This window comes from Aquila chrysaetos, chromosome 8 (assembly GCF_900496995.4).
Source record: "Aquila chrysaetos chrysaetos chromosome 8, bAquChr1.4, whole genome shotgun sequence".
Classification (NCBI taxonomy): Eukaryota; Metazoa; Chordata; class Aves; order Accipitriformes; family Accipitridae; genus Aquila; species Aquila chrysaetos.
The window spans coordinates 10,424,778-10,439,764 of NC_044011.1; the positions used below are offsets into that span (position 1 = coordinate 10,424,778).

Below are 14,987 nucleotides of genomic sequence, written 5' to 3' on the forward strand. Positions count from 1 at the left end.
CAGTGCCTCATCTATGCAGATCTCGAAGTTGCCAGTGGGTGGTACAAAATATACAGACATTGCTTGCCAGACCTCCCTTCCCATCCACCGAACAACATCTGTCTAATCTCTTGTGCTGTTTTGCCTGTAGATTCCCAGCAAGCATGTAGGGATGTGTAGCCTGGTCTCTATGTAGGTGGCGATTTGCTGTAATTATGCATCAGAACACATTGGCCCACTGTGAGCACGAGATAATTCAGAATTTGATTTTAATGTGGAATTTTCAAAAAAAGTGCTTTCAAAATTTCCTTAGCTGAATTATTGTAATGCTAAGATATGAAATATTTTGCTAATGCTTCATGAAAATCAGGTTTGGTGCGAGGTATTTCTTACAATATTGCTGTGGAAATGAAAAACTCTGCAATGTGCATATTAAATTGTAACAGAAAGACATAATGCTGACAAAATTACAGAATTGCATATGTCTCCTGACTTACTGTATGAAGGAAGCAGCAAGCTCCTTTTTTGCTTGAACCTTCAGTGAAGGGTGAGATGTTAAGGAAAACATATATATTATACTGGATTCCACAGTTATATGACCTTCTGAATCAGTTCTTGGTTATCAGCGTTTTGTATTTATGCTCTAAATATTGCAAACATCACTTTCAGAATTGTTCCTTCACTATTTCAGCAAACTTTCCTTACTGCTTTTGGAACAGTGGAAAACAGAAGGTGAGGCATTTGAAATGGTGTACTACAGGCAAGAGTTAAAATGAGAAACACACAGCATTTCTATGGAAACTTCTTTCTCTACTCAAGAGGGGCAACATTAATCAAAATGATAAATAGTAAACACTGACCACAAAAACCATGAATTATTTCACTGCATTTTAGTGAAAGAAAAAGGTACTGAAGTGGTTCATCATACATAACATCTTTCAATGAGTCCTGAGTCACAGTATGAAATGTGGAACATCTATTATTAGACCATTGATTTTTTTTTTCCATCAGATAAATTTAAAAAGTTAAATAAAACGTGGCTGTACAAAAAATGGCACACCTACCTTGATTTCTGAAGTATCTTAAACAATTGGGAAAGAAACTGAAGCTTGGGGGTTTAGTAGCTGGTATATTCACAATGTCAAGCACAGGACATTTCAACCCACAGATGCCTAATTAAAGGAGCAAGAAAAATAACTATAACCGGGAAATGTCCTGTAAAATTAATCTCTATGTTATAAATAAAGATGCACCGGAGGAAATCTGAGAATAGGTCTTAACTTTCTGTCTAATGAGAAATAGATGGGAAGTATAGAGAGAGAATTTTAGCTTTCCTATTTTGGGCAGCAATAAAGTAAAAAGATGTGACAGGCTGCTTTTGTTTATGAGGTTAAGCTGACAGTCATTTGCAGCTGAGTTGCCACTTATGGGAGACGGCATGTTCTTTATTCCACTCATGGAAAACAGTTATACAGGAATGACCTGTATTAGATTAAATTGTCTGCTTTAGAGCAGTGAAAATTCAATATTCACCAGCTACCTGAATTTAATTCATGATGATATGAATGGCGCCAACATGCAGAGTGAGAACCTTGATGTGCAGTGTCACCAAACCAGAGCACTCTGATTTTATTTAGTGAATGTCTCTTTCATCTTGTATCAGGCACAATACCCTGTGTGTATCACTTTGATTTTAGCTAGTTGCTGTCATCACAAAGCAGCTCTTTTTCTTACAGCAGAACTCCCTAGGCACACCAGACAAATTGGCTCACAAAAAGCTGCTTCATGTGAATTTAACTGGATCACTGTGGTACTGACACCTCTATTTTTCCTGTGCGTGAAACATATTCCCATTGATGGATACCTCTCCTGTTCCTTATCTATAGACATACTTCAGTGCTTTGATCAGCCCAAATCTTTCTCCAGACTAGAACACTAGCCCCATAGGTATGCACACCTCTGTGAGATTTTGATCCTTAAATGACTCAGTGCATTTTTTTTCCAAAGTTCCTCTAGCCTATCTAGTGCCCTAGACATCTGCTATTTTTTTTTCCCCCACAACTGAAGTAAAAGACACCACTAAACACAACAGGTTAATTCATGTGAACATGTTCATAAAACAGCCCAGAAGAACCTGAGAAAACAAAAGAAATTTAAGTTGGACTGTCACTACCCCTTGTAGATCAGGCTTCCACAGATGAGGCTACTTTTGCTCAGAGCTCTAGCCCAAAATAATTAGTGGGCTGTGTTAATCTTAATGTTTTGGTGGGTTGAACATTGCTTTGTGTACAATTAATTATTCTTTGTCTTCCCTTCCAACGCTTTCGAACATGCATAGTTGTTCTCACATTCGTGCTAGAAAAGGAGTAATACTTTGTTTTGAGACATCTAAGCCTTTTTAAAATACTCCATTTCACAAAAAGTCATAATTTTACAAGTTTGTATTTATTTTTCCAAAGCAAATTAACTTAAAGCCAAGCATTTCTGATCAAAAGGAAAGGTATTTCTGATTTAAAGGAAGCTGCACTAGGATACATTTTTTAAAGTTGTGCATTTTAAAGTTTTTTCTTATCAGAAAGGAATTGAGCACCAAGAGCAAACAAGAAGGAGTCCAGAAATTACATTCATTAAAGCTAAGCACAACATAATGTTAACAGCTTCATATTCTATTCTGAATCAAGGGTCTTCAGTTTTCAGATGTTGTCTGTGCTAGGCAAAGGAAGCACGATCATAAAAGAGGTGTGCTTATATAAGACAGTATATAATGCAGTGGATGTCAGAATTTAACATTATATATCTAATGCTTCCAGTGTTTTGAACAAGAAGTTTAGTCATAAATGTTTTTAATCTGGATGGTAGTGCTTAGCTGCTGATGGTGAACACATACTTCGTTTACTATATGTAGTTCTACTGACAAGTCAATGTGTGCCCTGTTACCAGAATGAGATGCTGCTTTAAGAAGGACACTTTATTCCTCTTTCAAGATGCTTTCTGTCTTTGTAGGACTTTTTCCAGTACTGCCTGATATCGATTAACTGTATAAAAAGCTTTCCATGTACATGTTTTTGTATTGCTGTATGGTGCTCAGCAGTCTCTGTGGTCTCTTTATCCCTGTTAGTTTTTCCAAAGGACTCAGCATAGAAACAGAATAGAAGTAAATCTATGTCCTTCAGTGTGACCCAAAGATAACAAGACAGACTTTTTCCCTTATCTCACTAAGGCAATATTGCAGAGGGGATGTTGAAAAATGCTTGCAACAGCTCTTACTGTAGCTTCCTGTTATTTATGGGTATTCATTCCTGGTCATAATGTGCAGCACAGTCAAGAATCAAAAAAAAATTATTCATGATGTGGCATGGATAGAATCTAGTAGCTTTTCACTAGTGCTGGGACAAATATTTTGTAATAATTGGGGAACTAGAGCATATTGTGTGGTGTCAGCATCACAAGTGATCACTCTCCTGTCCTTGGTGAACTGACACATGATGCACACCTGGCGCAACTCCAAACTTCCTACCCAAGACCGGGCAGGCGAAGTAAAGTGAGAGCCACCTCTGCTTGATAGACTTGCTCTATTGCCTAGGCCATTGTCAAGGAGATTAGGTTTGCTAGCTTAGGATGAAATAACATGATTTAAATAGACATTGGTAATGAGGAACACCTTTCCTTTATTGTTTGAAGAAAAAATGCAGTTAAATATATGTATGCTTGCAGTCATTGTACTGGAGCACTAAATAAAGCACGTGAACCCTAGGGGCTCATAGATCAGTACGGTGTGATTTCTTTCCTGAATCAGAGGGACTCCATCACTATACCATTTCTCTGCATTTGCTTCCTGCAGCAGGAAGATTTTAACTTAGCATTCAGCAAGACTGGGCATAGGAGGGATGTTTCAGCTCTAATGGGCTGAAAATATCATGCTGCTGCATCTATTTCATGCTAGAATTTTTGCAATGGAAAATATTAACACAATAATTCACTGTTTTCAGCAATTTGTTCTTTCTTCGTGAATTGCGTATGTGTGGTTTGAAGTTGTTTATTTTAGTTGTTTCTAAGCTCTCCCAAGTTTGTATTTGTTTTCAGAACTAAGATAAAATATCTTTATACAATCAAAGTAGTAATTCGGCATGTGAAATTTTGCCTCAGTGTCATTTGCTGTTAGGATACAACAAAGACATGAAGATGGGGAAAAAGTATGATTCCAAGTACTGAACCACACAGTTTGGATTTGGACTGTTTGGCAAAAACAGAGCCACTGTGATGCTCTTCTGGGTGACTACAAAAATTAAAAATACTTCTGGTTTTCTCATGTAGTTATTATTCTGAAAAGAATAGAAATGTTTTGTCACTGCTGTCATGATTTTCATCTTGAATCGTCTGTATAGATGTTCAGTAATTAACTCCCGTTACAATGAGATGAAATTAATATCACCTTTTTCCTGTCACTGGACAAACTGAGGCCCAGGTCAAGCGTTCCCCACTCTCCCCATCTTGTGTTCAGGCCTCTCTGAGTTAGCTCAGATTGCTTGCTAAAGTCATCGTTCCTTAAAGATCAAGGTGTTGCAAGATATATACTAGATTTTTTTTTTTTTTTTTTTTTTGCTATTAGCCTGAGCAGCTTTTTCTATTTCCCAGAAGTTAACTAATGTGCCATTGTATAGAGGTCATCCTTTTGCCAAATTGCTGAATAAGCCAGCAGGGTGCAGGGCCGAGTTCCCTCTCCAGAAGCAAAAAGCCAAAATTAAAAGTCACTTCTAGGACACAGCTGGTAAGACTTTGTTCAACTTATGTCAATTCTACATCAAAAATATTAGCAAATTGGAAATTATTAAGTGAGGAGCAATAACAGGGATTTAAGTGCTGAGGAGACTGATGTAGGTAGTAAAATAAAAGAAATAATAACATAAACACATTTTTGAGGTTTCCTGATTAAAAAAGCCTGTTGGTTTTCTTAAGATGCATGTTGCAACGGCCACCAGATGAGCTGGAAACTAATTTCTGCAGATGTTGCTCTTTGTTATCCATTTTAACTCAGGTGACTTCAGCCAAGAAATAAGATCTAGGTCTTACTGACATTGCAACAATTCACAGGTTTTATCAGTAGTAGCTGAGCAGAAATCAAGAGGAGTTATGATTCTGTTGCACGTGTAAAACTTGGGCCAATTTCCTTTTTCTGTTGTATTAGAACTAAATATATAAAAAAATTATCCATATAAATAAATATGAAAAGTCTATCCACATAACAGCCTACCAGTATTTAGAAGGTACACACAAAGAAGTTGTGGGAATTTTTACAAATTATATAATTTAGTTTAAGCTCATAATTTTCCCACGTGCTTGAAAAAAAACACAATATGAATGGAGAGAGCAGAACTTCAAGCCTGGAACCCACATACACTGTTTACAGCTACTATTCACATAGTTGCCAACTTTGTGTGATAGAAATGACCCAAGGCACTGCCATCTCTTTTGTCCTTGTACTATCATTTTAGGTAGGAAATTGCCAAGTGGGACACTTGTGTAGATTATATAGTTTTGTCCCAGTCATAAATAGGACAAACACAGGAGTCCCTTTTAAAACACTCTTCATGATGACTTTTTCCATCTGTGTCATCCTATCTGTGGAGCTACTTGCTTTTGTTCACTGGGATATTTTTTTTTTACTTTTTCTCTAAAATTTTTGTGTTTCTTCTTCGTGCCTCTTCAGGCCTCTTAAATTTATATTGATTTATGTTCGAATGAAATCTAGACCTCTGAAACAAAGGAGTACGCTTTATTACGAAAAACAGTTTCCTTCCAGGGACCCCACCATTCTGCATTATCAAGTGTTGCGTTGCCTTGGTGGTTTTGCTTTTCTTGCAAGAAGCGCTTTAATCCCTGAAGCAGAATCAAACCTACGGTGTCTCAGCCAGGTTCCTCTGACTCCCGCTTCAACTTACCTTTTGCTTTACCTGTCTTTCTTTGTGCATTTGCGGCACGGCTTGATGCCCCCTGTGTGCTCCTGTGGGGGCTTTGCCTTCTGCTCGGGGCAGGGAGCAGCAGGGAGGACGCAGCCTGTGCTGCAGCTGGATGTGGGAAGGACCCCCAGGATGGCACATGATCCAGCTGCTGCAGCTCCCCCCGCCATTCTGCAGCCCGGGATCTAACCCAACACACGTGTCATGCACACTGAGAGAAAAACAGTTTGCATTTTGAAGCAAAAATTCTGCATCTCTCACAAAGTCCAGCCTACCTGGCCTTGCAGTCGCTCCTGTCTCTGGCCGGTAAATAGTTATCGCTTCAGTGTAGACATCATGTCCCAGCGCGGCCTTTCAGTATTGTGCCGACAGGTGGTTCTTCTCTCTCTTTGCAGGGATACGTAGTTGATGAACATGCAGCCATGCAAGCTCGATGGGAAGAGGCATCTAGAGAAACAATCAAGAAGACAACCAAGCCATGCCCCAGCTGCAATATTCCAGTAGAAAAAAATGGTAAATTTATTAGATATCTTAACTGTCTTTTAAAATTCATTTTACAGTTATAATATATGAATGTGCATGCGTATGTATGCACACTATTTTTCCAAGAGACGGAGAGCACGCAGAGCTTGAATCTCCCCTCTGTCACTTTATCTAAATTATCATGAAATCACTAAATCCAAATCACTTTCTAAAGCCACTAATCAAGCCTCACAAAATACCTGGCTACTTTATAGATCAGGAAAATGAGGCACAGAGAGACACTGGATGTAGCGTTCATATGACTGAATGTCCAGCTAGTTGTCTAGATTTTCCATTGTTACTGGAAAAAATAGACATTTGTAGGGCAAAACTCACCTCATGATGAAACAGAATATGTGTCTAATGTCTAAGGGGCAGAAGAATCACACCTAAAAGTGGGGTGTGGAGAATTAGTCCTGCTGTAGATGTCTACACAGTATATAGCTGAATTTAGATGAGATTAATCTCAACCCAGTGACATGTCCACAGTAGAAGAGCAAGTCAGAGGAAGAAACGTGAGTCCTGACAAACTGGTTGCCCTAATCAATACTTACCATGGAGGAAGAAAAGGAATCTGCTGGCGTCGGGGTGGTTAAAATGGGGAACAGGAACAGTAAATAAGCTATACCCTATAGGTTCATGCTATTCCAAGATTTAATTGTATTTATGTTCATTAATGAAAATATATATTAAAATGATTGCCTAAATGTTATATGAATATTAAGTACAGAGGATGCTTCTCCATTTTGTGGCATTACTTATTCAAATGGGACGCTGAAAACACCAAATAATACACTGTAAACTGCAGAGAGAGAACACTTCAAGCAGTGATACCACAGAAATATTACTGAGGAAAAACTAGGACAAAATGCTGAAATCTGGGGTTTGATGAAAGAAAAGAAGGCAGTTGGCAGATGGAAAGTGGGAGACTTCTTCAAGCACAAGAAGCAGAAGGAAAGAAAGCATGAATTCAGGAGTGGGAAGGCGAGACAAGATTTGGCAAAGTGTAGAGAGCAAGGTGGGCAGCAGAAGAGAGATAACAGAGGGGTAGGTCAAAGAAATTATTTACAGACTTGTAAAACAGGCTGGAAACCAGAAGTTTGAACTGGATTAGAAATAGTTAAATAATAATCGTGACTATTCATGCTTAACAGTTTGTGCATAGCCAAATAAAAAAACCTTCTGGTCAGGCTTGAAGCAGTGCTAGGACCTTTATTTTCTCTTAGACTCTGCTACAAAATCTTTACTGTTAAATTACAGGCAGTTCTCACTTGTCACAAACAGGATATCCCTATTTGACACCATTTACACAACTCCCACTAATGTTTAGGGAAGTTGCTTGTAAAAATCCCCAATGTATCAAGAAGGAAATAAAGACCATTATACTTTTTATCTTTGAAAGAAAATATTTTTTGAAAATGGATAATAAGCAGGAAAAAAACCTTTCCTTGCTTATAGCCTGACCCATGTCAGAATAGTGCCTTATCATGCAAAATGCCAAAGCCACTGCAGCAGGCTAGAAATGTTTCAACACCCTGGAATCGGCTGATTGTGCTGCCATTCAGAGGGACTGCTACAGGCTGGGAAATGGGCTGAGAGAAACCTCACAAAGTTCAACAAAGGGAAATGCACTGGTACAGGTTAAGGGCCAATGTGATGGAAAGGACCTGAGTGTCCTGGTGGACTACAAGTTGAACATGAGCCAGCAATGTTCCCTTGCAGCAAAGGCAGCCAACAGCATCTTGGGGCTACGTTAGGAAGAGCATCACCAGCATGTTGAGGGAGATGATCCTTCCCCACTGCTCAGCACTGGTGAGACACATCCAGAGTGATGGGTCCAGTTCTGGGCTCCCCTGGACAAGAGAGACATGGACTGGAGTGAGTCCAGTGAAGGGTTACAAAGATGATAAAAGAACTGTATAAATAAATACTTGATGGGGGGAGCAAAGAAGACAGAACCAAACTCTTCTCAGTGGTGCCCACTGAAAGGACAGAAGGCAATGGGCACAAATTCAAACACAGGAAATTCCATTTAAACATAAGAAAATGCTTTTTACTGTGTGGGTGGATGAAGACTGGAACAGGTTGCCCAGAAAGAATGTCCATTCTAGGATACATTCAAAACCCCACTGGACGCAACTCTGAGCACCCTACTTTAGGTGACCCTGCTTTGAGCAGAGTGGGGTTAGACCAGCTAACTTTAAAGGTACCTTCCCACCTCAGTGATTCTGTGATTCTGCAAATTAAGGTGTGAAGCTTAAAAAGTGCAGTGCTTGCTTTCCTCACTGGTCATGGGTACTGCACGTGCCAGCTTCTAGGCTGGCATTTGTAAACTGAAAGGAGCACTTCACTTCTGCCTAAGTACAGCTGGTGTCAAGAGGCTGACGACTGTACACCGAAGTCTGCCAACAGTCCTCATTTGGGAGCAGTACACTGACTACACACAAGAGAATAATTCTGCCTTGCCTCCCCAAAATGCTTCTGCAGACACTGTCCTTTACAAGGGACAGTGACAATGCCAATAACTTTTCCATAATAGCCTATATTTCTCTATGTCAATACCTTTTCTATAATAGCCTTTGTAGCTATAGGCATTGTAGAATACTTCTATATGCCAATAACTTTTCTCTAATAGCCAAAGTGAAAGAGCGAAACACTTTCCCACAGCTCAATTCCCAGGCTGAGTGAGTTTAAACACACATCCACGTCTCTCAGAGGATCGCTGTACTCACAAAGCTGTAGGCCACGTTGCTTGAGGCACTCTGCACTCTGACTGTTGATCTCAGCTGCCGTGTAGCAGAGAATAACATGATTTACGTAGCTTAGCAGGTAGAGCACATGTTTGACAGGGGGTGCCTATTGGGAGTTGGGTCCTGCGCCAGAACTGAGATGTGTTTTACCCAGTGATGGTTTAATACAAATCGTAAGAGAGTGTTGGATCTAAACCTTAAGTAAAGTGTAACATGGAGGCTGGCCATTGGTACACTTACATTTAAATAAGATAAAAATGTCTGGCGAATTGCATCTCTTACACAAAGATATAAACTGACAAATAGACCTTCCCATCACAGCTGGTTTTCTCTCTCGGTCAGATGAAGCAGACAGGCCTATTTTAACAAACCAGTTCTTGTGTCTCCTGCCGTTTTTACCTTCTGAGAATCATTCTGGAGTGGCATGTAAAAAAAGGTGGTGTAAGGGTAGCAGGGTGTACAGTAGGGTACACACATTCCGTGTACCTCCTATCACCATCTGGAGTCAAACCAAGATGACATTTCAGCATTTCTTCATACTGCATGCTTTTCTTTCAGTTTGAATTATACAAGAGATCTCTTTGTGTGCTAAGCAACATAATTTCCATTTGAAGTGTATTTCTGTAATGACCTTTGACAATGTTAATGTTTTATATATCACAAAATAAACATTTGATCAAGGTTGGGAGCAGAGGGATTAAAGCTGCTCTCGCAGTATGGACAAGTAAGAAACCCAACACACAGGAAACATTGATGCGATCAAAAGGCTGCTTCAGATACTAAGAAGGTCAAATCAGCTTAAATTACTAATGTCATTTTGATATAATCAGCAGTCAGCCACCAAAGGCTGTATCTCCCGATTTATTCTCTTTGCAAATCTCTCAGTTGTTGAATCCAAATTCAAACAAGAATTGAATTTTGTTCATCTTCTGGCTCACAGCTGGACTAGGGTAGAGTATCCTTGAGCAGACACCACCATGACTGCTTCGAGAGGCCACAGGCTGTCATCTCTTTTCCCAATCCCTAGCACAGTCTCTTCTGATTTCCTCCTACTCCTGCAGTCCCTCAAGTGAGACCAGCACACTACACCGCAATAAAAGAGGGAGTAGCAAGTTTTAGAAAGCCTAGGAAAAATATTCTTCACGTTTGTACTCCTCTTTTATTAAATATTCTACTTGCTTAGTAAATGAACACCCAAGAAAGTTGATTTTAACACTGTTAATTGTTGATTAACGTCTCTAAGTGTTTGCCAAGTACCAAAGCCATTCTGTTGCTATTTTGCAGGTGGCTGCATGCACATGAAATGTCCTCGCCCGCAGTGCAGATTTGAGTGGTGCTGGAACTGTGGCCTGGAGTGGAACAGAACCTGCATGGGAGATCACTGGTTTGACTAGTGCTGCTGAGGCCAGCTCCTGTTGCCGCTAAAGCTTGTTTTCATCAGGGCCAGATTCTGAACTCCTTGCTTAAACAAAACTCCCAGTGGTTTCAGGGACACGGAGTTCAGAAGTTGGCCCAGTTTGTTGTCTTCTGCTTTCTTGCGCATGCAATCATACCAAAATCACATTGAAGTTATGCCAAGGGTTTTAAATCCACTAAGTAAAAAGAGTAATTGTTTAATGGACAGACTTGCTTATCGTGGTACAAAGAGGGGTAAATTACACCTTTCTGAACTCGTGCAGCTTGTCAGCACAGAATGCAGACAGGGTTACCATGAGGAACTTTGCTTGACATTTATAGTCAGGAATCTGTAACTCTTGCAAGAGCGAGCAGCCTGCATGTGTGTGTGAGTACATGAGCATCAAGGGGGGTGGGGGATGTTCACTGCATCAGCTGTTTTTTCTTTGACCACTCCTTTGCTCATTCAGCACAATTTTTTATTTTGAGGCAGTGTTTCTTAACAGCTTTTTTGGCAGAGGGAAGACTGTGGCTCTTCAGTGTTTTCTCAGGGTTCCTTCCTAACAGGCTTTCTGGGGGGGTCTTGCTTTCAAACAAAATTCTCATAGAAACATCCAGCTTTATGCCATATTTGTGCTTGTGTATTTGTAACATATGACACGAAACCTGCCTGCGCACTCATTTTAGACTTTGTTACCATTGGAAGATTAGTTAAGGATGCAGTTTCAGCTCTAACCGTGACTGTTGTTGCAGGGGCGACTGGATCCGATTAAGTGTTGTGCAAGCTAGACTCATGGGGCTTCATTTTTCGTGTGCTTACGGCAAGACTTTGGGCATGGCAAAGGGAGGCAGGAGGAGACTTCTCAGGGGTTTTCTCTATCATCATTCTCCTAAGTTGAATTAGAATATGGGTATATTTCTGAAAATACATTCACAGCTCAATCAGCGTAGGGCAGAGACGTTTTTCGTTTTACAAGGTTAACACAGTAAGTAAAGCTTACTAGCAATTCCAAGCCTGAACAACCTTACTGATTGGTGTGCTTTACATTGCTGTCTTAGTCTGAAATGAAATGGGTACTGTCCACATCCAACATGCCACGTAAGGATTTGCACAATTCAGTTTTGGAAAAAAACGCACAATAAATAAAGTGGTCAAAATTTTAAACTGTATTTCTTTTTTCATTTGAATACAAAGTAAGTAAGTACAGAGCTGTCGGGTGGGTCATGCATTTACTTGACTGATTCAAACTCCCAGCTGAGAGGCTACCCCTTTGATTGAAACATACTATTGGCACAAAATAAATTCCAGGGCCATGGACTTCTTTTATCAAATTTGAATTAATATTTTGTATGCCATGACTGTAGAGTCCTGAAAATATGGGTGTGCCTTGTATCAGTCAGTGCAGAGCAAAAAGCTTGAGGTATAAAGAAATCCTAGGCTCACTACAAAAATGTTGAATTGCTAAAAGCAATGGAGTGTTCATCTGTCTCAGCTGGAAGTGACATTAAAATTCTGAGGAAACAAAGGGATGAAGGCATGAGGTACCAAAAATGAGAGACTGAACTGGTAGAATTAAGAAAATGAGAGAGAAAGGAAGTGACAATGAGAGGACAACGGCTATTTCTTAAAGGTCATTTTCCTTTTTGGCACTGGTGAACTAAAATGTATGCAGAAGTAGCTACATTAAAGTGTAAGGGTGCAATAGAATGCTGCAATGTAGCTCATTTAAGTACATTATCTTAATGAGGATATTTTACTGTGAACTCTGATTATTTCATTATTTGATTTCCTATACCTGGGTCTATTTTATAATTTATATGGCTTGCTGCCAACAGGCTAAGGAAAAAAATCACAATGCTTAATTTAACTTTGATAGTGTGTTACATGGGAGCTCATTACTATTTTTCATATCCACAAACATTTGGAATAAAAGAAGTCTGAATCTCTTCCCCCTCCCCCCCCTTTTTTTTAGTGTCTTTCTTATAGAGGAAGAAAACTTGTTCACTGTAAGGCAGTGTGGTGGGTTGACCATGGCTGGATGCCAGGTGCCCACCAAAGCCATTCTATCACTCCCCCGCCTCAGCTGGACAGGGGAGAGAAAATATAACAAAGGGCTTGTGGGTCGAGATAAGGACAGGGAGAGATCACTCAACCAATTACCGTCACGGGCAAAACAGACTCGACTTGGGGAAAATTAACTTAATTTATTGCTAATCAACCAGAGTAGGATAATGAGAAATAAAACCAAATCTCAAAACACCTTCCCTCCACCCCTCCCTTCTTCCTGGGCACAGCTTCACTCCCGGATTCTCTACCTACCCCCTCCAGCGGCGCAGAGGGATGGGGAATGGGGGTTACGGTCGGTTCATCACACGTTTTCTCTGCCACTTCATTCTTCAGGGGCAGGACTCATCACACTCTTCCCCTGCTCCAGCGTGGCGTCCCTCCCACAGGAGACAGTCCTCCACAAACTTCTCCAACGTGAGTCCTTCCCACGGGCTGCAGTTCTTCATGAACTGCTCCAGCATTGGTCCCTTCCACGGGCTGCAGTCCTTCAGGAGCACACTGCTCCAGCGTGGGTCCCCCACGGGGTCACAAGTCCTGCCAGAAAACCTGCTCCAGTGTGGGCTCCTCTCTCCACAGATCTGCAGGTCCTGCCAGGAGCCTGCTCCAGCGTGGGCTTCCCACAGGTTCACAGCCTCTTCAGGCACCCACCTGCTCAAGCATGGGGGTCCTCCATGGGCTGCAGGGGGACAGCCTGCCTCACCGTGGTCTTCACCACGGGCTGCAGGGGAATCTCTGCTCCAGCGCCTGGAGCATCTCCTCCCCCTCCTTCTGCACTGACCTTGGGGTCTACAGGGTTGTTTCTCTCACATCTTCTCACTCCTTTCTCCAGCTGCAGTTTCTGTTGTGCAGCAACTTTTTTTTTTTCCCTTCTTAAATCTGTTATCCCAGAGGTGCTACCACCATTGCTGATGGGCTCAGCCTTGGCTGGCATTGGCTCTGTCGGACATGGGGGAAGCTTCTAGCAGCTTCTCACTGAAGCCACCCCTGTAACCCCCCTGCTACCAAAACCTTGCCACACAAATCCAATACAGGCAGTTTCACTGAGTTAGAGCCTGCCCTAACAAGTTAATGTTTTAATTGTCACGGAAAAACATGTAATTTATGCCCCTGGAACAAGGTCCATTGAAGTCAATGGACTATAGATCAGCTCCTGTGTTTCTTTCTGGCCTGGGCAAGGCATGGCAGGCATGAGTTAGACGGCTAGAATAGGAACAACTCTTTCTTGGGAAGAACTTGTCAGAGGATGGGATATGAGCATTCATCTAAGACATAAGCAAGGGCAGGAAAGGAGAATAAAGAACTGACTCAAGATTATCCACTTTTAGAGACTGACTTTATAGGCCCTTGTCACATAGGGTTTCTTCACACAGCCTAGATTTACACCCTGCCAAAAAAAAAATGTGTATCCTGCAGATTTTAGTAGAACGTGTCCTGATCTTCTCCATGTTAATACATATACATCTGTATGCAGACATGCACAAAGTTTGAGATGGTACAGGCTATAAACCTGATTTCTGTTTACAGTGAGATTCTCATGGTTTCAAAGGGCATGAAAAATCAGGATTAATGCTCTGCTGACACTGTAAGAATGCTGGAATTCCTATAAAGATGTGTGAATTGGACATAAAATTTTCTACACTGATAATTTTTTTTGCATGGAAAATGCCTTTTTAAAAAAATCTAAAACTTAAAAAAACCCCTCTAATTGATATTGTAATTCAAAACAAACCAAAACAGAACAAACCAAGTCTTCAGTGTCTATTCAGACTGTTCCTCTTGTTTCAGCTCTGAAATATCAACGTGGAATTCATCTCACCCAACTTTAGCTATCAGTTGGTTCAGTAGCCTCAGAGGCTCGCGCAGAGACCTGTTGCACATGTGTATGGTAGGGCCTCCTGAGTTTGAAGAACAATTGGTCATGGCTAGAGGCGTGATGGCAACATCCCTGCCCGAGACAGGGTGCGGCTCCTGATGGGACCAACAGGACTGCAGAGGTCCCACACGCTCTTGGCTCTGTTTTTGGCATGGAGAAGGGAGTCTTCCGTTTTTTTAAAACTTAGGAACTGGCATTGCTTGCTAGCATCCATGAGGCCAGCCTTGTGGGTCGGCACACACGTCTCTGGAAGTGGTCCTGAACAGCCACGGGGGTAATGAAAAGAAACAGGACTTAAGCATGAAACAAGAAGGAAACCAACCTGAGGGTATAAGTAAATGCAAAGTTTTCAAGAGCTTGTGGGTTTATGTTCTCTACTGGCAATACACTCTGGAAACACTGAAATTTAACTGTATGTTCTAAGAAGATGATTTTTTATGGTG

General features: G+C 40.9%; 1 protein-coding gene across 1 annotated transcript in view; it reads left to right on the plus strand.

Annotated features, from left to right (window-relative positions):
• The window catches only part of PRKN (parkin RBR E3 ubiquitin protein ligase), an 800,965-nt gene extending 789,197 nt beyond the window's left edge, over positions 1–11,768 (plus strand). The window contains exons 11-12 of the mRNA XM_030022007.1: positions 6,332–6,449; positions 10,493–11,768. Of these exons, the coding sequence (XP_029877867.1) occupies positions 6,332–6,449; positions 10,493–10,602 (228 nt within the window). The 3' untranslated portion in view covers positions 10,603–11,768. The remainder of the gene's footprint in view (positions 1–6,331; positions 6,450–10,492) is intronic.
• The last annotated feature ends 3,219 nt before the right edge of the window (positions 11,769–14,987 follow it).